At 38.1% G+C, this 24,545-nt stretch overlaps 1 protein-coding gene across 1 annotated transcript in view; it reads left to right on the top strand.

The window, feature by feature from the left end:
- drd2a (dopamine receptor D2a) overlaps positions 1-24,545 on the top strand; it is a 48,698-nt gene that overhangs the window by 5,407 nt on the left and 18,746 nt on the right. Inside the window, exon 2 of the mRNA XM_040009190.1 lies at positions 22,279-22,589. Coding sequence (XP_039865124.1) covers positions 22,311-22,589 — 279 coding nt within the window. The 5' untranslated portion in view covers positions 22,279-22,310. The remainder of the gene's footprint in view (positions 1-22,278; positions 22,590-24,545) is intronic.

The raw sequence follows: 24,545 nt of genomic DNA, 5'->3' as shown, positions 1-24,545 counted from the left end.
TTAAATGCATTGAGATGCAGTCGTGTAAATAGCTGAGTAGAAATTTGCATTAATTCATTAATTAGCAGGTGAACAGATATACCTAATAAAGTGACCAGGGAATATGCGCACAACATATGTGCATGGATAGTAGACATCGTTGGCTAATTGGCTGTAGCTCCTACAGGGAGTGCAGAATTATTAGGCAAGTTGTATTTTTGAGGAATAATGTTATTATTGAACAACAACCATGTTCTCAATGAACCCAAAAAACTCATTAATATCAAAGCTGAATGTTTTTGGAAGTAGTTTTTAGTTTGTTTTTAGTTTTAGCTATTTTAGGGGGATATCTGTGTGTGCAGGTGACTATTACTGTGCATAATTATTAGGCAACTTAACAAAAAACAAATATATACCCATTTCAATTATTTATTTTTACCAGTGAAACCAATATAACGTCTCCACATTCACAAATATACATTTCTGACATTCAAAAACAAAACAAAAACAAATCAGCGACCAATATAGCCACCTTTCTTTGCAAGGACACTCAAAAGCCTGCCATCCATGGATTCTGTCAGTGTTTTGATCTGTTCACCATCAACATTGCGTGCAGCAGCAACCACAGCCTCCCAGACACTGTTCAGAGAGGTGTACTGTTTTCCCTCCTTGTAAATCTCACATTTGATGATGGACCACAGGTTCTCAATGGGGTTCAGATCAGGTGAACAAGGTGGCCATGTCATTAGTTTTTCTTCTTTTATACCCTTTCTTGCCAGCCACGCTGTGGAGTACTTGGACGCGTGTGATGGAGCATTGTCCTGCATGAAAATCATGTTTTTCTTGAAGGATGCAGACTTCTTCCTGTACCACTGCTTGAAGAAGGTGTCTTCCAGAAACTGGCAGTAGGACTGGGAGTTGAGCTTGACTCCATCCTCAACCCGAAAAGGCCCCACAAGCTCATCTTTGATGATACCAGCCCAAACCAGTACTCCACCTCCACCTTGCTGGCGTCTGAGTCGGACTGGAGCTCTCTGCCCTTTACCAATCCAGCCACGGGCCCATCCATCTGACCCATCAAGACTCACTCTCATTTCATCAGTCCATTAAAACCTTAGAAAAATCAGTCTTGAGATATTTCTTGGCCAGTCTTGACGTTTCAGCTTGTGTGTCTTGTTCAGTGGTGGTCGTCTTTCAGCCTTTCTTACCTTGGCCGTGTCTCTGAGTATTGCACACCTTGTGCTTTTGGGCACTCCAGTGATGTTGCAGCTCTGAAATATGGCCAAACTGGTGGCAAGTGGCATCTTGGCAGCTGCACGCTTGACTTTTCTCAGTTCATGGGCAGTTATTTTGCGCCTTGGTTTTTCCACACGCTTCTTGCGACGCTGTTGACTATTTTGAATGAAACGCTTGATTGTTCGATGATCACGCTTCAGAAGCTTTGCAATTTTGAGACTGCTGCATCCCTCTGCAAGATATCTCACTCTTTTTGACTTTTCTGAGCCTGTCAAGTCCTTCTTTTGACCCATTTTGCCAAAGGAAAGGACGTTGCCTAATAATTATGCACACCTGATATAGGGTGTTGATGTCATTAGACCACACCCCTTCTCATTACAGAGATGCACATCACCTAATATGCTTAATTGGTAGTAGGCTTTTGAGCCTATACAGCTTGGAGTAAGACAACATGCATGAAGAGGATGATGTGGACAAAATACTCATTTGCCTAATAATTTTGCACTCCCTGTATAGAGCTTCATAAAATATAAGAGGCTTACAAACCTTGGCTCAAAATGCAGGAGAATTTTTTTCTAGTGAAAAACTGCATGAGACAGATGAAAAACTTTGGGTTGATATTGACAGGATGAGCATTATAAGACAAGGATTGAGAATTAATAGCAAAATAGAAATAAAAAAATAATTTTTCAGGAGAAATGAACTTACTTCACCGTTCTCTTGTTGTGTGGACAGTTTGGTATGAAAAGCTTTTAAAAACCACAAATATGTGGTTCACCCAAGGGTTTCTCACTGTAGACTTTAAATTAGCGGCACTTGTTCGAAATCATTCCAACTTCTGCAGATGGTGCTTGACACCCAGAGACCCTCTAGGTGGTGTAGAAAGAAAAAAATACTCTTCTTGGCTGTGAATGTGAACCTTAACAAGGGCCAAAATTAAAAGGTGAAAGTGAGATGAAGTAGGGCGATGTGTCAGTTTTGATACAGCATATGACTCATTCGTCTCTTTGAACTATTTCTTTTTAAGCGATGTCAAATGCCAAACGAAAGCTGGGTTTGTATTATGTTAAAAACTCTTTCATGGAAGTTCCCTTGACATTTTCCTCAACAGCTCGGGAGTCTTTTGTTTTAGAAAGCAAAACAAGCGTTTATTATGAATAACTTCAGTCTTACTCTTTGTGAACTTGATGCCCAGTCAAATATTATTTCATTAGAAAGGTGACATTTTTAGATGTGTTCCTCTAGTTAGGTATTCACAACCACAGTCAGGAGCATAGTATAAGAAAACTGAAGAAGTGATTTACTGCGGTTATAATAATTTAATTGATCAGTCCTGGTTATGTAAACGGTTGCTTGCAGTAACAAACCAGCCCTTTGATTTCATTATTCTTGCTGTTGCTTTGAACTCATTGTCTTTGTTTTCTGGTATGGATTTTTTGGTTGCTTGCCATAGTTTTCGCCAGCTCTGAGCACAAAACCATAGGCAGCTATTTAAAACAGACGAGCTTAGATTAGCTTTGCGCCCAGCAAAACAAAGGTATAACTGGTGGCTGGTAAAAATGTGATCAAACACTGAGCATTTTAAGATTTTCTTTAAAAAAAGAAAAGAAAAAAGATCTAAGTCAAGGCGGGGATTAAAAATAAATGGATTACTGGACCGCTCTTGTTTTTGTTGTACTGTTTAAGCCTTAGAAAACTGATTCCTTAACAATATGGGGAAATTGGGCGTCACTCCGTAATATTTTCATAGAAATGTTATCAGTTTGCGTACACAATAAGTTTGCACTTTTGAATCAGGTTTATTCTACCATAGATTAAAAGAAATGTGACTGAGATTGTACTGGAAAGCCCCCATTTCACTGTATGAGAAAATATACTTGTCTACATGTGCATAACAGAAGGAGAAATCAACAAAGTAAAAATAATATAAAGAGCACTGTGGAGGACGTACTCTAAAGTACTTTGAGGAGCGTGATGATAGCTATAAAAAGCAAGTGTTGCTTAGGTGTTTTGGCCCTCTGGAAAGACAGCTCATACGTTGTTGCTAGAATCCGCTTAAGCCTTTCTCCAATTACTTCCATGTAATTCATGTTACTAATGGGACCATTCTGGATTTCACCTTTCATGCCTTTCATCAGACCATGAGACTTTGCTCTAATTTTACTCTGTGCTTGCCTGTTCTGCTCTTTGTCAATAACCACTGTGTTTGGTTGAACAACAGTTGCTAGTCAGACTGGAACTTGAACCCCTCAAGATAAGCAACATTTTGTTGTGCAACCCCTCAGAGCTTGAGAACTTCTGACACATATTCCCATACACTATCACGGGTAATTGTTTGTGCTTCTCAGTAGGATTGCTTTGTTCTGCATTTTTCTGTGTCATCATTACACACCCTGTACCACTAGGCCTTATATGGAAGGAAACCCTGCCTATGTAGATTTGGTACTTAGGGGCCTGGTCTTGAGCTCCTCTGAACTAATACAATGTGCTTTCTTTCAGACTTGTTTTTCTTCTTTCTGCCAGTGAGACTTTCCAAGAGTCCGAGATACTCGTTTGTTAGTTCAACCAGTGGATGGGTATCTTTTTAATTTATTCGTGAATGCAATAAATATGTGTAGCATATAGGAAGAAGTAAAATAAGTACCATCCATCCATCCATCCATTCGCTTCCGCTTATCCTTTTCAGGGTCGGGGGGGGGGGGCGCTGGAGCCTATCCCAGCTGTCATAGGGCGAGAGGCAGGGTACACCCTGGACAGGTCGCCAGTCTGTCGCAGGGCCAACGCACAGGGACAGACAACCATTCGCACTCACTTTCATTCGCACATTCACACCTAGTGACAATTTGGATTATCCAGTTAACCTATCCCCACAAGCTGCATGTCTGTAAAATAAGTACCAACACTTTAATATTTCTTGTGTTTGAAACTGCAGATAGGGCTTTCGTTCTTTCGCATCTCAGTGATCACAGAACAGCTTGAGAGTAAATAAATAAAGTGAAACCGCCACAAGACACTATTGTGGTTTCTGTTTTTACAGCCAATCCATCTGGTCACCTGACCTTTGTCAGACTTACACTTGTTGCACCTCATTTCCCACTGTGGAAATGTGAGAAGCAGCTGCTCAGAGTCTCCATTTAATGACACACAGTTAAAAATTCACCTTGAAACAAAGTGACATATTTTCATGTGTTTAATTAAACAATTCAGGACAAATCCAGGGAATCGTTTGTACTTTTCAAGTTTCTCGTATAATAAGACCTAAAGTGTGTGAGCAAAAAAGAAGGAGCAGATACTCAACATTACAGGTGCATGCACTTCTATTCATCTGTTTCTGGCTCTGTGTTACATGGGATGTAATGGAAACGTAGTAAACGGTGTGTGTGTGTGTGTGTGTATGCAACGTCACAAGGGACCACACCAGTTGTTAGGTTGGAACTACCCTATCACCTAATGAGGTCAATGGAGGATTGTTTCCAACCTCCGTTTCCTCTTTTGGCAGTGGGTGGATGTCCTTCCATTTTTACCCTTATAGCTTGATCTGAATAGAGAATAGCTCAAATCTTCACAACAGTAACCTTTATGTCTCACTGTATAAGCAATGTTGTAGCATAGGTAGAATTTTGTAACCTCTGCGGTTAAGCCTTCATGGTTGACTCATCGGTGCTTTTTATTCAGCCCTTTATGTACCTCTTTCACTCTGTTTCACTGTGCCCTGTCTTGACGCTTCCTGAATCTCCAATATATCATTTGTTTTCACCTCCTTCAGACAGTCTTTTCACAGTGAAAGCTCCCTTGCCAGTGTTAAAACTCGTACTTTGATTTCCCTTGATATGGGTTATTGCATACTATATCTCAACCAAATAAATGGCTGGGTGGTCTCTTATGTAAGTCACGTTGGCGCTTGTGCATCCTAATGCAAACTGCTGAGGGCCTTTCTTCTTTAACTCTGTTTAAACAGAGATATGCTAACCCGGTGCACACTGTGTGAGGAGAATGGATTTGATTTAGTATGATACATATATAAATATAAATACAGCTTTCAAACTGCTCCAGCGTCTCTTCGTTATGAAATGTGATTGTCTCACTAAAACGAGAGAGCGTACCTCTGTCCACTTTCATTTGAACAGAAAACACAGCTTACCAATTATTTTTAGTAAACAAGCTCCACGTTTTCTTTTTTATGTAAAATGTTTATTGCTTTTATGTCAGAGGTGTGCCTGATCAAAGCAAATGCACCCCATATGGATGTTGCGAGAAAAACTTTTTAATTGCAAGAGCCGAGAGAAAGGCAGCATAATTGCAATGACAAGATAATGACACACTAATTGCCACCGGAATGAGCAGGTTTATTTTAGGCACAGTAAAAGTCATACCAGCTACCACCTACACAGCCGGTCCGTACAACGTGGCTTCACATTTGCAACGAGCTGCTTTTTCACTCACACAGCAACAAAGGGGAGCTATTTTCTAAGAAAGCGAATTTACAACATAGTCACTGACTTCCTCAGCTTCGGTCATTCTGACCCAACAACAAACAGGGCTGTGCCAGATAGAAAACTAATTAGGATGAAGGTTATCACGGGCTTAAATCAAACACGTTGTTGGTACTGACAGACTGATATCAGTTTAAGCTTTTGTGTTCAGCTTGTATAGGCTGTTACTAAAAACTAGACAAAGATTTAACAATGAAGGGTCTGAAGAAGGTTAACTAAGACTAAATCCCTGTGTGCACATAAACATACACGACAAAGGAAAACAGGTGTGACTATTTGGCATAATCAGTTTAGAAAAGGCAATTACCTTGATCCAACATCCACAAATTAGATTTATGTAACAGAAGAGAAAATGGGGGGGGAAAGGCAAAAAGAGCCACAATCGGACAATGTGTATCTCAAAAAGCATAATGATGGTTTTGTAGTACAGCGAGGGAAGTTATTTATTTATTTATTCATTTATTATCCTTCATTTCTTCAAGTCAAAGTCTCATTGACATTTAAATCTCATTTCCAGGAGAGACCTGGCCATCATGGCAGCAAAGGTTACAGCAGATACAACACATAACAAGTAAAAAACAAATACAATATTTCACACAAACATACATTAAGAGCCATATTTAAAAACAGTAACACTGACTAAAAGAGTTATTCTCTCAGTCCTTTAAAATGGACCTAAACTTACATGGTAACCATTTCTGCCAATTTCAGTTCCTCCTGTAGACTATTCCAGGAAACAGGGACAGCCTTTTATTTAAATGCCTTTTTCCCAGTTCTGTTCTGATTTTCAGGACAACTTATTTGCATGGCGTTGTGACAGCGAAGGCTATATTGGTTGTAGTTTTTACACATATAAATACACAGATAAGACTGAACTAGCCCGAGGACAGAGTTATAGATAAAACCAACCAATGGGAACGTCTGCTTATATACAGAGATGGCCGATTTCCACATCCAATAATAACAAAAAAAGGCACAATGATAGACACTATCCACCCTCTTTATGTACAGGGCAGGTGCATTCATAAAAAGCAGATCACCAAAATCTAATAACAGTTAAAAAAAAAAGGAAATGAAGGAAATGAACAATAGGTATATCATCTGCATAAAGATGGAATGCAGCATTAGATAAATTTTCACAAAGGTTATTTATATAGAGAGAAACAATTATTTGATCTAATTCGGAATATGTAAGTTTGCTCACTTGTAAAGAAATTAAAAGTCTCTGATTTTTAGAGTAGCTTCATTTAATGGAGAGAGACAAAATTTCAAGCCTAAATCCAGAGTGACCAGCATTTGATCCCTAAGAAAATCATGATTTAGTACTTGGTGAAGAAACCCTTTACACATCTTAAGAGAGGTTTTGTTCCACTCTATAAATCCTTTTGTTTTCTTGGCTGCTGCTTGGTAACTCGAAGCTGCAGCTCCCTCCACAGATTTTCTATAGGATTGAGGTGTGACGAACAACTTAGTTACTCCATTTTCTTAATGTGTTACTTTTTTAGCCACTCTTTTGTTGCCTTGGTGGTATGTTTTGGGTCATTGTCATACTGGAAGATCCATCCACCACATGGCCTCCGTTTACTGGCTTGTCATCGCAGTGAAGTCACACAGTACCCTCAGTAGAAAAATAGTCCCAAAGCATAAAGTTTCCAGCTCCATGTTTTACTGTTTGGATGGTGTTCTTTGGGCCATACTCAGTATTTCCCATTATATAAAAACATCAGGACAAATTGATGCCCCTCAGCTTGATTTTGGTTTTATCTACCGCAGCACTTTCTCTGAAACCATCTCTGAATCATTTAGATGTTCACTAGTAAACTTAAGATTGGCCTGTACATGTGCCTTCTGGATCAGGGGGACCTTCTAGACACTCCAACATATGCTTTAGTGTGTTACTATTGGTTATCTTGGTGACTGTGGCAAGATCTTCCACTGAGGGTGACAGATGGTCATTTTTTTATTCCATTTCCGAGTCATTGCACCAACAGTTTTACGTTATCGCCAAGCTTCTTGCCAATGCTCTTGTAGCACATTCCAGCATTGTACAGGTCTACACTTTTGTCCATAGAGATGGAGAGGATGGAATAGAAGAAACTGATTGAAAAATGTATTGATTCTGTGCTCAGGTGTGCTGTGCTTTATACATCAATCTAATACGTTGAGATCAGGAGTATCTGTAATTGATTGAATGATTGATTGACTGTAATCTGTGTGCTGAATGACTAAATCCGGTTTTGCTTTGGGATCAAATAGTTGTCACTCAGTGGCATGCAAATCAATTTGTAACTTTTATATAATGTGTTTTTTCTCAATTTTTGGTTGATTATGGTTGATGTCTCTCTCCATTAAAATGAAAATATCATCAAAATTAATGACTGTTCATTTCCATGTCAGTGACCACACTTACAAATTCAGCAAGGAATCAAATAATTATTTTTCCCGACTGTAAATGTTTGAGTTTGAGTGCTTCTGTGAGATTAATAATCAAGTTTAAAGGCTCTTAAATAGCAGCAATTTAATACAGCTGCTATTAAATGGGGCTTACTGTGAGATTAACAGGGTAGTTGTGTGGTTTATTAAACTGAATTTTCACAACTGGTACTTGATGCCAACATTTGTTGTTGTTTAATGTCGTTTAATGCCAACAGAGTCGTGTGTTTTTCCTAATTAAAGTTGCAGGTTAGGTGTGCATTTATGAGAGGATTATAAAGTCATTATGCTTAAACTATTTTCAGATTATGGGGGAGATTTATAATTACAGGGTGTGTTTTGTACATGTAAAAGGTAATTACAACATAATTTGCTACCTGAAATTTAATCCAATAACAGAAATTAGAGAACTACAAGAAAATGATCAATATATATCAGTATTCATGCTTATGAGTCTATTCAATCTTTTATAATGCATGAATCAAAACCTGTCTGGGGTGGAATAAAAATTCCTTATTTTATACGATTTAAAAAAGTGTCCAAAAGCCCAAAGTGAAGTTACTATCTGTTGTTTTTTAGAGGGTCGGCTTGGCAATGTGCAGACGAAAATCACATTCAAGATAGTTAGATAATGCCTTATGCTCCCATAGATCACTGCTGGGTCACCTGGGAATAAGAGGATGCAGTGAGATGTGAAACTGAGGGATTGTGGGTATAAAGTGAGGTCAAGCTATTTAGAGATTTCATTCAGGACCGGTCAACTGCGCACAATTCAGAGGTCATCTGGTTGGATAGAATGCTACATAAAAGTTGAAACAGGCAACATGTTGTTAAAATCGCTGAATAACAAATTTTTAATTTCCTTTTAGGAAATTTGTTTGTTTGTTTCAGAAAAGATCACAAGCAAGGGGTGACTTTGGCAAGTTATAAGTGTTTTACAGCCAGATCTTGTGGGAAATGTGAAGCATTATCCAGAGCAAAGTGTGGTGGAGTGAGTGAAAAGGGACAGATGAAGCCAAATCTGAGCACTGACTTATTTCAAATATACTTGGATAGAAAAGAAGAAGGAATGGTTTTGGGGGGATTGTTGAATTCAAAATTTGGCCTTTTTTTCTCCTTTAGATTTTAGCACAGATAGCTGGATACACTTCATCCGCTGTTCTGTGGTGCAGCTGTTCAATAATGCAAACATGCCATATGCCCAAGACTGTGTAAGACGCTTTATAGCATGAACAGCTCTCAGTAGGTTGGCAGTCTTAGCTGGTCTCTATGGAAAGTGGTTGCACAGTGTGTGGGAGAAAAAAAAGGAATTTTCAAACTAACAGTGCTTCTATTCACCATGACTCTATTCAACTCACTCCCTGTCTCCACATCAGTGCTGTAAATATATTTATGCATTGTCATCAGTCGTTTTAGGAACATTCAGTTATCATTATTTTGTCAAATACAGTGCATTTAAAAAAAACGCTTTCACTTTTGTGCAAACAATCACAACTCAAGGTTTTTGATGGAGTTTCTGATAACATAATTTTTTTAAACAGATGGCTGTTTTTGTTGTTGTTAAGTTTAATTGACAATTTCACAATGTTTCTTACTAATTCAACTTGTGAGTCTTAATGTACTACAAAATCCCTAAAACACATTGTAAAAACAAAAACTTTTAAAAAATTCATCCTAAATGTTTAAGATGAATTTTTTATCAATGAATGCCTTTTAAGTTAATTGGCAGTACTCCAGAGCTATTGATACAAAGCAGCTGATTCTATTCTTCCTGAGTTAGATAATAGGAAAAAAAGAGTTTATTGTGGCTGTTTTTCTGTCAAGAGTTAAAAAAAAAAAGAAATTATATTGGTCTTCACAGCTTTCCTGTCAATAGGAAAAAGAGAGAGGTGTGGGGAAAGGTTTGAGGACAAAGAAATCTTCCGAAAGACTGTGCAGCTGTATAATTTACAGATCCATTTGATACATGTAGTCAGCTAAAGAGCTCAAAAATACCACTGCTTATAAGCAATGACCACATCATAATGTCAGCCTGCAGTTTTCTCCCACAAGCAGTGAAAATGCCCCCAGGACATGAGTGAACACTACATGACACATGGGAAATATTAGATTTCCTGCAAGCTAGTAAGCCATCCTCTATGGCAGCTGCTGCCTCTAAAAGGGAACCAATGGTGATGACCCTTATCGCGGAGGAGCCTAACAATCTGCCTGTTCAGTCCGCTCAGTGTTCTCAAATGAAGGCCAATACAAGTCAGACGCAGATGTACGGGAGTCAGCAGATGTGTGAGCTGGTAATTATGGAGCATGTTTACGAGTGTAAATAAGCAATTGACTGGGATTAAAAAGCAGAGGAGGACTACATTACAGACCTGCATGTTTATGTCTGAAATTAAGCTCTCCCTCCCAGTTAGTAAGCTGTTGCTGTTTGTTACCTGTGTCACAAAAATGGCAGCAGTTTGCCCCATTTTTGCCTTCTGGTCTCTCTCATGGTTTTCTTCTTTTATTTACTTGTAAAAAACATATACACAAAGATTAAAAATGGCTAAAAAGGCAGGTAGATAATAGAACAAACATCTTTTAATCATACACAAAGTAATATATCTACACCACAAGGAGCATTCTTGGGTTTTATTTATTAAGTTATTCTGTTTTGTGTACTTGTCCTCTTGGTTCTCTAACTCATTTGCTAGCTTGTAGCTCCCTTCCAAGAATCTGCTTTCTAATAGTGTCAATCCAAATAGAAGCTTTCAGTCAGCTCTTGGCCACACGTGAGCTCTTTCATGCAGCAATGTTGTTGTTTGAACATGCAAATAACCCTTAGATTTCACTGCGGAAGCACTGCTTGCCTTGAGCTAAAAGGCGAACTCTACCACTCAGTGTCAGATTGTCTTTAAAATCTTATGACGTCCTGTCTGAGTTTTCAATTAATCAGTTTACTGGCAGCACTGATCTCCAACAGACAAATGCACAATGCCCACAGTTCACACTTACGCCTCACATAACACATCTTATAATAATAACTGATGCAACTGGTGCAACAATTTTCACATAATTTTATCTGTAATGGTCCACTTGATTCCTTTTTTATCCTTGCTTTGTTTACTGTTCTCTGTTTACTGTTCTGGCTGTCAGCTTTGTTTCATAGGACACTCACAACACCCAGGGGGTTACTTCAGTTTTTATCTGAGATTGTATACTCACACTTTAAAGTTAAAGCTCTTAGGCAAACCGTGGTCATTTTATGTATCTGAGCATGTGTGCAAGCACTGTCCTACCAGCAGCTTTCTGACTGCTGCTTTCATATACATGCCACAGACACACAGAAGCTTCTGAGCTGAGAGGATAATAATGCAGAGGATTGTAACACCACTGACAGGTGTCTGGCGTCGCATGCTGTGGCCCTAGACAGACGTGACTAAAACAAAAGACATAAATTTAAGAGTAAAAAACAAAAAACAAAATGCAATGAAATGGACAGCTAATTAGTGGTGCGCCTCAATGGAATTAACACCATAATGGGCCTCAAAAAATCGCATAGTAACAGCTTGTTTTTAGCCGCATCTTCTTTTGTTAGAGGATCACAAAGTGCATGTTTTTGTTGGGAAACAGAAAACACGGTCTGAATGGTGGGTTTTTAAAAGCAGGAAACAGTTTGACTATATAAGTAATTGCAAAGAAAAGCGATATTGATCAGCAGAACAGGAAAACCTTTGCAGATGTTGAAAGGAAAATTTGTGCTCAGAGAGAGAAAGCTCATTTATTGCAACTCTGACAGTCATTTGTATTGTAAAATAATGTAGCAATCACAGTGATCATTTAAGTTAGTTTTGTACCCCTGCAAACATCCGACAAACATCTAACACCAACAAGTATTATTTAAAAATTAACATGGACAAAAATCTATTTTTTAATTACTTTTTTCTAAAAAATTAAGGACAAATAATTGATATAGAGCATAAATTAACAATTTCAGTGAATACTGTGTACTGCATATAAAAAAAATAATCTGATATCTATTAAGTCTGTGGCACTTCCCTACCTTTTGTATTATGTATGAAAATTTTCTCATTTTCTTAATGCAGCGTGCACTCAAATGTATCACTTTGTAGCCCAGAGACTTTTAGGGGCGCCATTTTATTTCTAATGTGCTTTTATTTTGGAGGGAGAGATCAAGTGGGGGAAGAAGAATAAAGCTGAGCCACAAGCGAGAGGATAGTGGATAGTTAACTAAGATATCGGACTTAGGTCCATTGGCAGACTCCACAAATTACAGCAAGGACTGCACTGGACCTAAGACTAGACCAGTGAGGATGGAGACTCGGCCTGTTAGATTTTCAGTGACGTAGGAGTATGCTTGCTGCTCTTCTTACTGTGCAGCAGTGCATATAAGGATACCTCTTCAATTTCAGTTGAATTTCCTCCACAGAATAGAGGTGCCATTTTTTTTTCAGGATGTATGATGTGACCTAAGTTATAATCATTAAGCTGTAGTTTGTGATTATTACAAAGCACTTTGCACAGTTTAAATTTTCTGTTAAAACCTCCATTGTTGCCTTAGTGCCTTTCAAATATTTGCAAAGCTAATTGCTCAGACACCCCCCGCTGTTGCCACAAAGTATTAGATGTCCACACAGCCCCAGATAGCACTGGCCATCCTGTCCAAGAGTTTTGCTTTCTGTGCTGTTTGTGTAATTCGGTCTTTTCATCAATTCAAAGTCCTTATTTATCCTGATCGTAACATGTTCTTTCCTTGAGATTAATGCAGTTATGCAGTGTGGCAAGAGCCTGATATTGAGACTAGGCCTAGTTCCAGAACAAAAATAAATTACGGCGCATCTGCGATAACTGCTTATCACAGTCATGTGGACACCTAAAAGCAATCCTCGTCTGCCAAAAAGTGGTTATCGCTGACTTTATGTCTGCAGCTGCTTTTTTATTTTATTTTATTTTTTTATCAAGAGCAAACAGACATAACATTCACATACACATAACTTTATTTCTGTGGGAACAGGAAGGTTGCGTGTTTGTTACATTTTAATACTTCTTTAACACTTCAAAGCGAAAGTAGCATTTCCAGTATACAGCTTAACAACATGTGGCATGTATAGGATTACAGGCGATACAGTAGTGCTACTTAAATTTGTATGTTCTCAATATTTCTAATCTTCTTTTTTAAGCCCATATATTTGAAAACTAGATCAAAACTGATACGATTCACAGACTGGTTCATATATAACATGATATATGCAATTATTTTAAGAAAAAATTATTGATGTTGCAAATTCACTGAGAGTGTAGTTTGTGCGTTTGCATCCCCGTAGAACTCAACCCGATTGAGATGGAAACATTCATTTAGTAATTTGTGTGAAACTACTCCCTGTTACCATGTGTGCCACAGGCCTATTTACTTATATGTGCACAGAAATGTTCTTACCCTGCACAAAAAATAATAATAGTACATGCAAAAATTACCATCAGATTCATAAAACATTGCCCTCCAGCCAATTTTGTTCTTATCACAGCGCAAATGTTAGTGAATCAGAATCTGCTTCCTGTCTACATGCTGCCATGCTCTTTGTAAGGAAGAAGTTCACTTCAAGGTGAAGTGGAGAAGGCGGGGTGGATGTTGTAAAAGATAAGTGTGGTGTCTGAGGAGAAAGAAAGAAATGGCGCACCTTTGCAAAGTGTTTTCTACAGAAGTGATGATAGTTTTAAAAAAACAAAAAAAGGGTAAGGCTCAGGTTGAAATAATAGTGCTGAATATCATTTGCCCTGAGACGCTCACTGTGCTACAAGTAAAATACATAAAAAAGTTTGACAAAAAAAAATAAAAAAAATACTGATAATACTGGACTGTAAGTGAAAGCATCCAGCTTGAATGATAATATAAAGTAAGTTAATGCTAATGATATATGCTTAAAAAGGTTGAAGGTTATGGCTATTACATGTCATTTAATATCTTACTTCTATCCATTTCATTCTCATTATGAGGATTTTGGCTCATGGTGATGGGGAAAACTGTAACTAATAACCAAAGAAAATAGAGAGAGATAACAATATCCCCCCATCCATCTATCAGTTATCTTCCACTTATCTGATGTCAGGTTGCACTGCAGAGGATATTGCAGACAACCTCCTCCCCAGCCACATTTTCAAGCTTTTGCTGGGGAATCTCATTGCATTCCCAGGCCAGATGAGAAATATCAATTCTAGCGAGTTCTGGGTCCAGGGTCTCTAACCTGTTGGGTGTATCCGGCGCACTTCCAAACTAAATTTTGTAGGAATTTAAACTAAATTCCTGCCCTTGCTTGTCGTTACCAGAAATACTAGTCAGTTAAATATATTATTTTAGTTTATTATAGTATTAGTGTACAGTGACAGTAATCAGTTCAAAGATGTTACCATGCCACCGACCACTTCCCAACACTGCAGCCCTGACAGGCAGTGGCAACTTGCCCGTCTCACTCTCTGTGTGAATAAAACTGAAGAAGCTTCTTGGATGAGAGGTGAAACATCTTCAAGCAACTTAAAGAAGTTCAGACACTTTTCCTTCCAAGCTCCTTAGACTCAGTGAGAGATGGTTAGGTGATGTCCTTATCAAAACTGATTTTGACCCACCATGCAATACAATCTCAGTGGCAACAGCTTTTCTTTTCAGTATGACAATGATCCAAAAGACACCGCACATGCAGTAAAAGCACACCTGGATAGGAAAACACACAATGGAACACTATCAGCCCTGGATTGGTCTCCCCAGAGTCCAAGCGTCAACATTACTAAAGCAGTGTGGGATCATCTTCACAGAGAACAGAACAAAAGGCAGCCAACATCCAAAGAAGTGCTGTGAATGTCCTTCAAGAATCCTGGAGGACTATTGCTGAAGACCGCTTAAACAAATGAAAAGGTAGTTGCCTAAGAGAATTCAGTTGAAGGTGGACAAACCCCATAAACTGTTTTTGCTTTTTATAATGTTTTTCTGTTTCTATTTGCATGTCTTGATAAATTGCTGCTATTTTCCATTTTCCTAACAAAATACAAAGAAATGAAAAGATTCAAGAGTCTCAAGAGTATGTTCTAATTTTTGGATTAGTCACCCAGTTTATTTTATTTTCTCTTGTTTAAATTACTAGCAAATGAGTTCCTAGAAGCATCCAAAGCATTAACATGTGCGATATGGTAAGTTAAACTTTAAATTTCCAGAAGCTTCATGGACAAAAATAAAAGCACATGTCTTTTTTAAGGAATAAGTACATTCAAAAAATGCTTTAGGCTCTCACCTTTCATTTATTTTTTTCGGTGTACCAATTTTTTTAGTCGTTTTACAACAACTATAAAAAGCTGCAGTGTTTGAATTCTACACTGAGACTGCTTGTTAATATTAATTGGTTGCTACCAATCCAAGATTTTACTGAACTGTGCAGAACCCTTAAGTCTCGTAATGAGTAACTTGCTGGTGAGATTATGTATCATATCACTTTGCCTGCTTTACATGTAAAAGTTTAAATGTTAAAAGATGTTGTGAAAGCAAATCTCATGCAATCTGCTCAAAACAGAAACAGCACAGGACCAGAGGAACCCGACAGTCTACAGTGTTTGGGGCCAGGTAGCTGGCTCGAGATTGGCAAGAGCAATCTTACAGACGACAGCTGCTTTCACAAAGTTGAAAGGCTCTTTACAGTGTTGTTTGTTCAGAAGAACACACAAAATATCCTAAATACATTCAAAGGTGTATTTCAATATTCTGTTAGATATTTTAATACAAGCACTCAACATGTATTATTTGGTGAAAACGTCCTGCGTGCAGTGAATTTAATGCGTTTTTTGACCACTTATAATGACTCTCTTACCTGTCTGAAAGATATACTCTATTTTATTAACCAAACAGGTCACAGAGGGTGGAATTTAAAGTATATGAGCTATTTAAGGCAGCACAGAGAGCGTGGATGTTTTTGTTTATAAGGAAGCACCAACTATCAGGCCAGCAGTGGGAACAGTCTCACGTACTGTATCTAAGTAAGTAGAGTGGGAAAATAAATAAGATTAGACAGCACAGGGCATCTGCAGGGTACACACACAGACTGGTGCCCTAGAGCACTGCTTACACATCCTAACGGGAGTATGTTTCCCTCCCTTCTACTTCTCACTGCTTCTCACTTAATCCTTCTTTACCCTCTCCCTGGGTTTTGGTTTTCCTTTGCCCTCCGCTGGTACCTTTTCTTTATAATTCAGCTGACTTCTGAGCTCAAGAAATAGAAAAACAGAAAGAAAGAGGCGTAGTTTTTGGTGTTGTTTTTCACTGTACTTAGTTGCATAAATATGATCACAATGTGGGGATAGTATGGTTCCATCTCCAAGGTCAATAATAATTGAGGCCAGAACCAGTGTGTGAACCTCTCAAAAATATAAATAATCTAATCATTGCAGTGAGCAGACCCTATTAAAATTCCTAACAGTGTGTCCTTTGCAATGTCCTGATCACTAAAGATTTTCAAGGATGCCAAAATAAGAAACTTATTTGAAGGGCACAAAAAGCATCTGCAAAAAGATATGTCCTTTACACACCAGTTGTTGCAAGCAGGTGTTAAAAGTCTGTAGAGAAACCTGATGAAGAAACTAGATTCAGTAAAGACACTAAAAAGAACACAAGCCTGAAAAAGAAAACATTGGCTGACATGTCCGGTTTGCTACAGGTGACCTGGATGGATGTTTCACCATTTTGTCAGGGCAAGCAAGGCGAGCACTGCTTGCCAAAACTCCACCTTCTTTTTTCATTGATATTTTCATTTTCATTTTTCCTGCTGTATATATTGACAGTTCACCATGTCAAACACTGCTCAAGGCTTTTAATTCAGCTGTTTTGTTTTTTGATTTTTTTGTATTATTTATATATTTAATATGCTAAAAAATATCATCAGGATGTGGGCCTGTGTTTTTAAACTCTTGCACAACTGTTTTTTCATAGATATGTGGTTCTCAATGGAAAGCAACTACAATATGTGATTTGTAGAATATGATACTGGACACTGAACAGATATTATAATATTATATTAAATATATAAAGTATTTAAAATTAATTCAACCAAAAGATATGTATTAATAATGGGGAACATTTTTCTGCAGAATAACATATGTACTAAATGTTTTCATGGTGTTTCATTGCCTTTTATCCTAATGGAATAGTTTGAAAAATTCATCAACCGCTTATCATTGTCAGCTAATAGGAAATAATAGGAAAACATTTATGTAAGATTAGATTGCAGAAAGGTGAAAACCTCCATGAACAGTGTAGACAGCCAGCATAAATGGTATGTTTTAATCTGATCTAATTTATCTTGAATTGCTAAATATTAGAGAAAAACGTTTTTGTTTGTGATTGTGGATGGGAGGGTGCTTAGTCTCTGCTTGGCTATCTGCAAAAGTAACTGCATGCCACTTGGTTTCATGTTGTATTATTTTAAGGAAGGCAACTTCACAGCAACACTTGAACATAGAGTAGATTCACATTTTCACATTCCCGTTAAATATTCTGTTCATCAAAACAATGTTAAAGTAAAATATTGAATTATAGATCACACACTTAAAGTTATTTTAAATTTAAAAGTAATTTTTCCTGTAAGTAATGTTACATAAAATCAGCAAACATGCAGAAAAGAAAACAACAGTAGAAACAGTAGCAGTTTCCACACAAAACCTCCATTTGAAAGTAACACCGAACCAGATATGCAGCTTTGCTTTTGGCCGTAAGCAAGGGGGTAACACTGACTGATGACGATCATAACCCAGCAACAAAGCAAAAACAAAAACAACCTACCAAAACAATTAAAGGACAGGACAATAATTGTTGGCTTTAAATTAGCTGAAGAGATAAAGCGAGTTAGATCCAGATGGGGATTTGAAGTAGATTTCTGTCAGCAGAAGTGGCAGCTTGAAAGGTTGTAGAACCAATTAGTGTGTGAGTGAGGAGGAAAGAGGAAGTGAAAATGGAACTTAGAAAGTGGAGGATGACATAAACATTAATCTAGACAGGTATGTGGGGGTAAAAACACTGCTGAGGGTATTGTAAAATAGGATGCGCTTTGCAGTGGATGTGTTTATTTTGTGACTATGACAAATCTGAAGGCAAGATAATATTTTAGCAATATTGTAGTCAACCGAAGATGAATGCAAAGCACACATCAGAGTAAACAGACTTTCATATCCCAGAACCATCTGGGGTTCAGTCATATTTCCTACAGCATGATTTTTTGGCAAGCTGCAATTTTGCTTATAGCACAAACTCTCTAAATCAGTTTAATAGATAATTATAATAATGGATTGAATTTATATAGCGCTTTTCAAGGAGCCCAATGCCAATATTCATTCACTCTCACATTCACACACTGGTGGAGGCAAGCTACGGTTGTAGCCACAGCTGCCCTGGGGCAGACTGACAGAAGCGAGGCTGCCATATCGCGCCATCGGCCCCTCTGGCCAACACCAGTAGGCAGTAGGGTAAAATGTCTTGCCCAAGGATACAACGACCAGGACAGAGAGCCCGGGAATCAAACCAGGCGACCTTTTGGTTACAGATGCGCTTCCCAACCCCCTGAGCCACGGTCGCCCGAAGATAAAGGAATGTTTCATAAACTGTAACACATCAAGTGTTACAACTGGACTTGAATGACAGAGAAATATAAAGTTGCTTGCACATGATAATGAATTGTGGCTTGTTTGTGATTGCGTCTATATTACAGCTTTGTGGAAATTGAACCATACCCCTGTACTGAAGACACTTCATTGCCTCCAAATACAATATTCACTTACCTTTAAAATAGCGTAATAATAAGTCTTTTGTGTGTTTTCCTAGTTTATTATTTATTTATTTATTTATTTATTTATTTTATTGAGGTGCATGATATATAACATTAACAGGTTAGTAGAATTGTACTATCAGACAGGATTGTGTAAAGGCACACATATCATTATATGTGTGCCTTTACACATGGACACATGGAAATTTATGCAGCATTAAAAGCACCCAAAAGTACAGGTCAGATTTTAGACTTTGGAACTACCGATGAATCCAGTGAGATTTGGAGCTCCTTTGTGGAGACAGGAGAACCTTACAGAAGTACAACCTTCAGTGCATCACTTCAACCATCAGGCCTTTTTGTTAGAGTTGGCAGAAAACCCATTCTTCACTAAAAGGCACATAACAGCCCCCAGGGAGTTAGCTAAAAGACATCTGAACAGCTCTCAGACCATGAAAAGCCAAAGCCGCAGGTTTGATGAAACAAAGGTGGCCTTTGGTCACAGTTCCCAAGGGCATGTGTAGAGGACAATCAGGCACCAAGAATCACCTCATAGGATTTTTTCCCCCCACAATTGCTTTGTCTCATTCTGAAAGCTTTTTAAGTACAGCTGTCAGAGCTGTATCATGGGACAAAACAAGTCTATTGTGTGTCTGCAAGCAGTAGTCGATCTAGTTATTGTTTCACCGAACTGAAAAATGCCTCTAATTGTTTTTCAGTGCTTTAACAAAAAAAAGTTTTGTTCTTCTTGCTGATACTGATTGCTTATTGTACAGTATACGGGTGAGTTTTGTCCAGCTGAATGACATTCAATATCACACTGGTATTTTTAGATTCTCATTTTAAACTGGGAGACAATTCATGAGAAAATTCCATGCTCTACAGTATATTAATTACAGATAGGCATGAACAATAGTATTTGAATCCTAGCTCCAAGATTAATGTTATCATCTTATTAATGAGCCACTGGCTGGCCCATTAATAAATGACAACTAATGTGGCTGCAGGATAATCGCTAACATTAACATTTGCACCGGTCTGGTTAATAACTGTTTAATACTTTAATCTTGTTGAAACATGAGCTCCACTGACCTCTAGAAGTTCCTCAAAGTGTCCTTCAGTGTTGTGAATGGTGACTACTTCAGCTGCTAGTGAGGGGAGGGGCTTCGTGCGTCCTGTCCGCAGATGCTGTGTGAAATTGTGTCAACTGGAAGAGGTGAAGATGGCACTGTTGGTGTGTTACTGCTGCGAATAAGTAAGCCAAGAAAATAAGCCAAGATTTTTTATTTACTTATTTATTTATTTTTGCACTGATTAGTATCTGAGTGTTGGCTTCTTTTTTTGACAACCATGTTAAGTAAATCATGGTTGTCAGAATCAGTCATCCATATGTAACACGTGCACTTCTTCAGCAAAAATCAACAGATTGCACCTCCAAATAGCTTAAAATTCCACAATTTGTCATATTTTTGATGAACATCTGTTTCTCTTATTAATAATGCATATATGATGTCTTCCCTCACAGTGGACCAGGGAAGAAGTCTCCTTCCATGGTGCAACCATACCCTAAAATAACTTTTCAGTGTCCTCATGGCTAGCATTCATGGTGTATAACAAATGATGTTGTGGCTGGTGGTTGCATACTTACCAACATCATGCTAAAAAGTGCTCCTCTCTCATATTTTATTCAGAACAGTGGAAGGAACTTGGTGGAAGTTAACATTATCCAACACAGTTACATAATTTTGTATTTAGTGTTACATAATTTTGTATTCCCACCCTAGTGGGAGACACTAGGGTCTCTTTAGGTCAGGTTGGGTGTTATAGGGATGTGTAGAAGTACCAGCCATAAACATGGCAGAATACATTGGTTTGATATGTCAGTCAAAATGGTATCCATCAAAGCTCAGCTGAGAGGATGCAGTAATGTTTACATGCTGTATGTTTGTATGTCTGTTGCTAGCATGAGCCTGTTGTCACTGGAAAATGGATGGATGCAGACTGAAGAGGTCAATCGATATAGTTCAATATATAGAAAATAGTTCATGCTCACAACAAGGTTTGCGGATTTTTTTATATCCACTTTTATTTCTGTGTGAATGGTCCTGGTAACTTTTACACCGATAAACAGTTCTTAATGCCATTAGTCACTTGTCAGATGCAGCACTTATTCCACTTCAGCCGTCAGGGCCTCTACTCCAAACATTACCAAGACGATGTTGTGTGATCTGGTAGGAAGGCTTCTGTCCCCCTTGTAGCCTGAAAGATTGTCGCATTTGAGGGTTTATCATAGATCACCATGTCCTTCTCACATCATGTCAGCAGGCTACAATCTAAAGATTAACCTAATGATGTAGTATTCCCAAACAGATTGTTCTCCACCTTAGCTTTGATGGATAAACAGACCATTCTTGTGTTAGACTAACGCCGGTCAGCACACAACGGTGAACTATGGAGATAGATATTCTTACTTTTCATACTCTGTATTTCTCTGGTAAGTGGTTAACCTCATGAACCTGTTGTAATATGCATTAGTTCATGCTCTTCATACCTTTACCGTGTCACTGAGATCACTGCTCTTCTTTCTCTTTAAATTTTAAAAAACTGTTAACTGAACAAAGTCATCCTCAACTAAAATAATAGGGATCACTCCATATATTGCCACTTTTGCAGCTGTTTCCCAACCTGCCAGTACCCCCCTAACTTTTTCTGCTAATGTTTTTGCATTTTGTTCCTTTGGTGTGTGTTTTTTTCCTATTTATCTGCTTCTCTGATGTCTTTCTGTTGTTTATCTTGATGATGTTGCCTCTTAATTACATGTGTTATGTTTATATAATGCCCATATGCTTGTATGTGTGTTCTTATGGTACATAACTAGTGGTTAGTTAAAATGGTTTCAAATTTGTGCAGGTGCCCTTTTAGCTGTTGATATTTCTGCCATCAAATTTTCTCAACATCTTGTCAGGTTTAAAAAAAAAAAGGTAAATAAATATAATAGTTAAAAAACACAAAAGAAACCAAAAAATTAGTTTCAATTCTACCAAGAAAATTGATGTGTTAGACTTGTTAGATAAATCCACACGAAGTTTGATGCTCTAACTGCAGCCAAAGATGGCTAAGTACCTACTAAGGAATGCACTTAGCAAAACACTTCAAAGGTCTGTTTTTGCTTTGAACTGGAGTACAGTGTCTGAGGAAAGATATTAATTTTACATTTCCATTACAAGATAAACCTGTATCAAAATCTTGAAAACTTAACCCCAGATGTCATCCTGTAGCTTTTTATTTCTCAGTCGGCAAACTCTAAACGTATACAACATTAATAAAGTATTTTGCATATTTTGCAGGGCCCATTCTTGGCCTTCGTCACTCACAGCTAATGGATGTCTTTACCCAGTATGCCTACAATGACAGTTTCTATGACAATGGAACATGGAGCTTCAACGATACAGACCAAGAGCAGAAGCACCCCTACAACTACTACGCCATGCTGCTTACTCTGCTCATCTTCGTCATCGTCTTCGGCAACGTGCTGGTGTGTATGGCTGTGTCCAGGGAAAAGGCTCTGCAGACCACCACAAACTACCTGATCGTCAGCCTGGCTGTCGCTGACCTTCTGGTGGCCACACTTGTTATGCCCTGGGTTGTCTACTTAGAGGTAGGATTGTAGAAATTCACGCACACACTCTTTGCCCATATTCGAAGAGACATATAGCCTGACATGACCTATGCAGCAGACATGCTCTTTTATTTCTTTTTCTTAAACCTTTTTTTCCCCTCTGCGTCTCGGGTTTTCAGAAAGCAGAAAATTGCCATCTTAAAAAGCAGTATTTAGTTTTCTTTTTAAATCATTCTTTTTAGAAAGGGGTTAAAAAACTGGAAAGGGCAGGACTTTAAGTGAAATTGCATGCCAGTAAAATAATCTTGGTGAAAAGGATTTGAGCCAAACAGTCACCCACAGTTAACTACAGGTCACAGGCTCAAGGTGATACAAAGGTGAAGACTAATGTGTTCACATCAGTCCTGCAGTGGATAAAGGCCTGTAATGTAGTCCCACTATGTGACAACAGCAAAATGTCAGAGCAGTCTATTTGAACAAGAGCTGGATGTTAGGCTATAATTCACCCAAATACTGGGCTACATCCTTTCTCATTCAGAGAACTGCTGCATTTGTTTTTTAAATGAATTATGGTACATCATTTAACTATGACACATCGGAATCACATTTTTAAAGAGAAGGCAGACTTCAATGTTTCATAATAGCATGCACATCCTGCCAAGTGAGTGGGATGTGGTCAGTCTTTTTGAAAAATCTTTGCCCATCTCTGGAAGCTACGTCCTTCATCCTGCGGTTATTTCTGACCATTAGGCTTCAGGTCACGCTGTCTGATGTAGGAAAAAAAAGCAATCTAAGACTACGGGGACTTTAATCCTCCCGTGTTTCTCAGAAACTCTTGATGATTATCACTTTAACCAGATTATAGTGCATTTAAAGAATTTCATAGCACAACTCTGTCCGTATGATCTGGGCATATTTTTTCAAATAAACAAAAGAATATTTTTGTGGTCATTGCCAAAAACAATCAGATTAAAGCTTGTTCATGCATAAAGTATCCAACCTGCGCATTCTGTTTGTTTTTATCCAAATTATTTACTTGTTGTCTCTGTTGATTTGGCCAGCTGGATACATGCAGAGGGAGCCTACATCAAAGCGGATCGCATAAGTGGGAGATGAATTGTAATCAGCAACGTATCAAAGCCCATGAATTACAGCATAAAACTTTATCAATAAAAGATAGCATTTGATATCAGAAAAGTAAGTCTTTGATGGTATAAAGGGATTTAACTGAACAAGTGTGCTTTACTAAGTGTAACACATTTGAAGTACGGCGAACACTAAAACTACTCCGGATCTTTCATCAAATATAAGTCACAGCATGCTTTTGGACAAAAATCTGACTGTTTGCTGTTCCTCTATAGGATCTGTTGTGTGCAAACATAACATCAGATTACAAAACACTCACCGAGTAGTTGGCTGCTCTTGTTTCTCCTGATGCCCCACACTTAGTTCTGGCTCTACACATCATAAATGTAGTTTGGCAAAATTATTCATGTAAATCTATAGGAATCAAAGTCTAGCTCTATAGGATTATTATTTTACTTAGCTAAATGTTTGGCGTCTGTGTTTTCCATTCAATCTACATCTCTTACAGTTAAATGGGGGGAAAAGACCCACATGAGCAGTTTGGTGCATTAAGAAACAGATTTTTTCAATTTTATAGCCATTTAATCCAAACAGGCTAATAACAGCAATTTGGAGAGTGAAGTCCTCCTTAGAATAATATGCTGGGAAGCAAGTGCTGGCTGTTTGTCAAAGTCAAAAGGGATTACTTCCCAGCTTGTGTTTAGAGTGGGATGCTCATCTGATTCTGGTGTGTCCCTCCAAGGCTGTCAGGCCTCCTACTAATGTTAGATGGGATAAAGTGAGACGCTAGTAGTTGGTCCGCTAGAAATCCTTACAAATAGGAAATTATTTGGAACTGCTGCACAGTTCACATCATTTTGAGGTAAACACCAGACAGTTTCATAATCTCTGGATTAGCGTGTTGAGTGA

This window comes from Simochromis diagramma, unplaced genomic scaffold (assembly GCF_900408965.1).
Source record: "Simochromis diagramma unplaced genomic scaffold, fSimDia1.1 OVJJ01000344.1, whole genome shotgun sequence".
Classification (NCBI taxonomy): domain Eukaryota; kingdom Metazoa; phylum Chordata; class Actinopteri; order Cichliformes; family Cichlidae; genus Simochromis; species Simochromis diagramma.
Note: the sequence above shows the minus strand (reverse complement) of the source record. Positions and strands in the feature narration are given on the sequence as shown.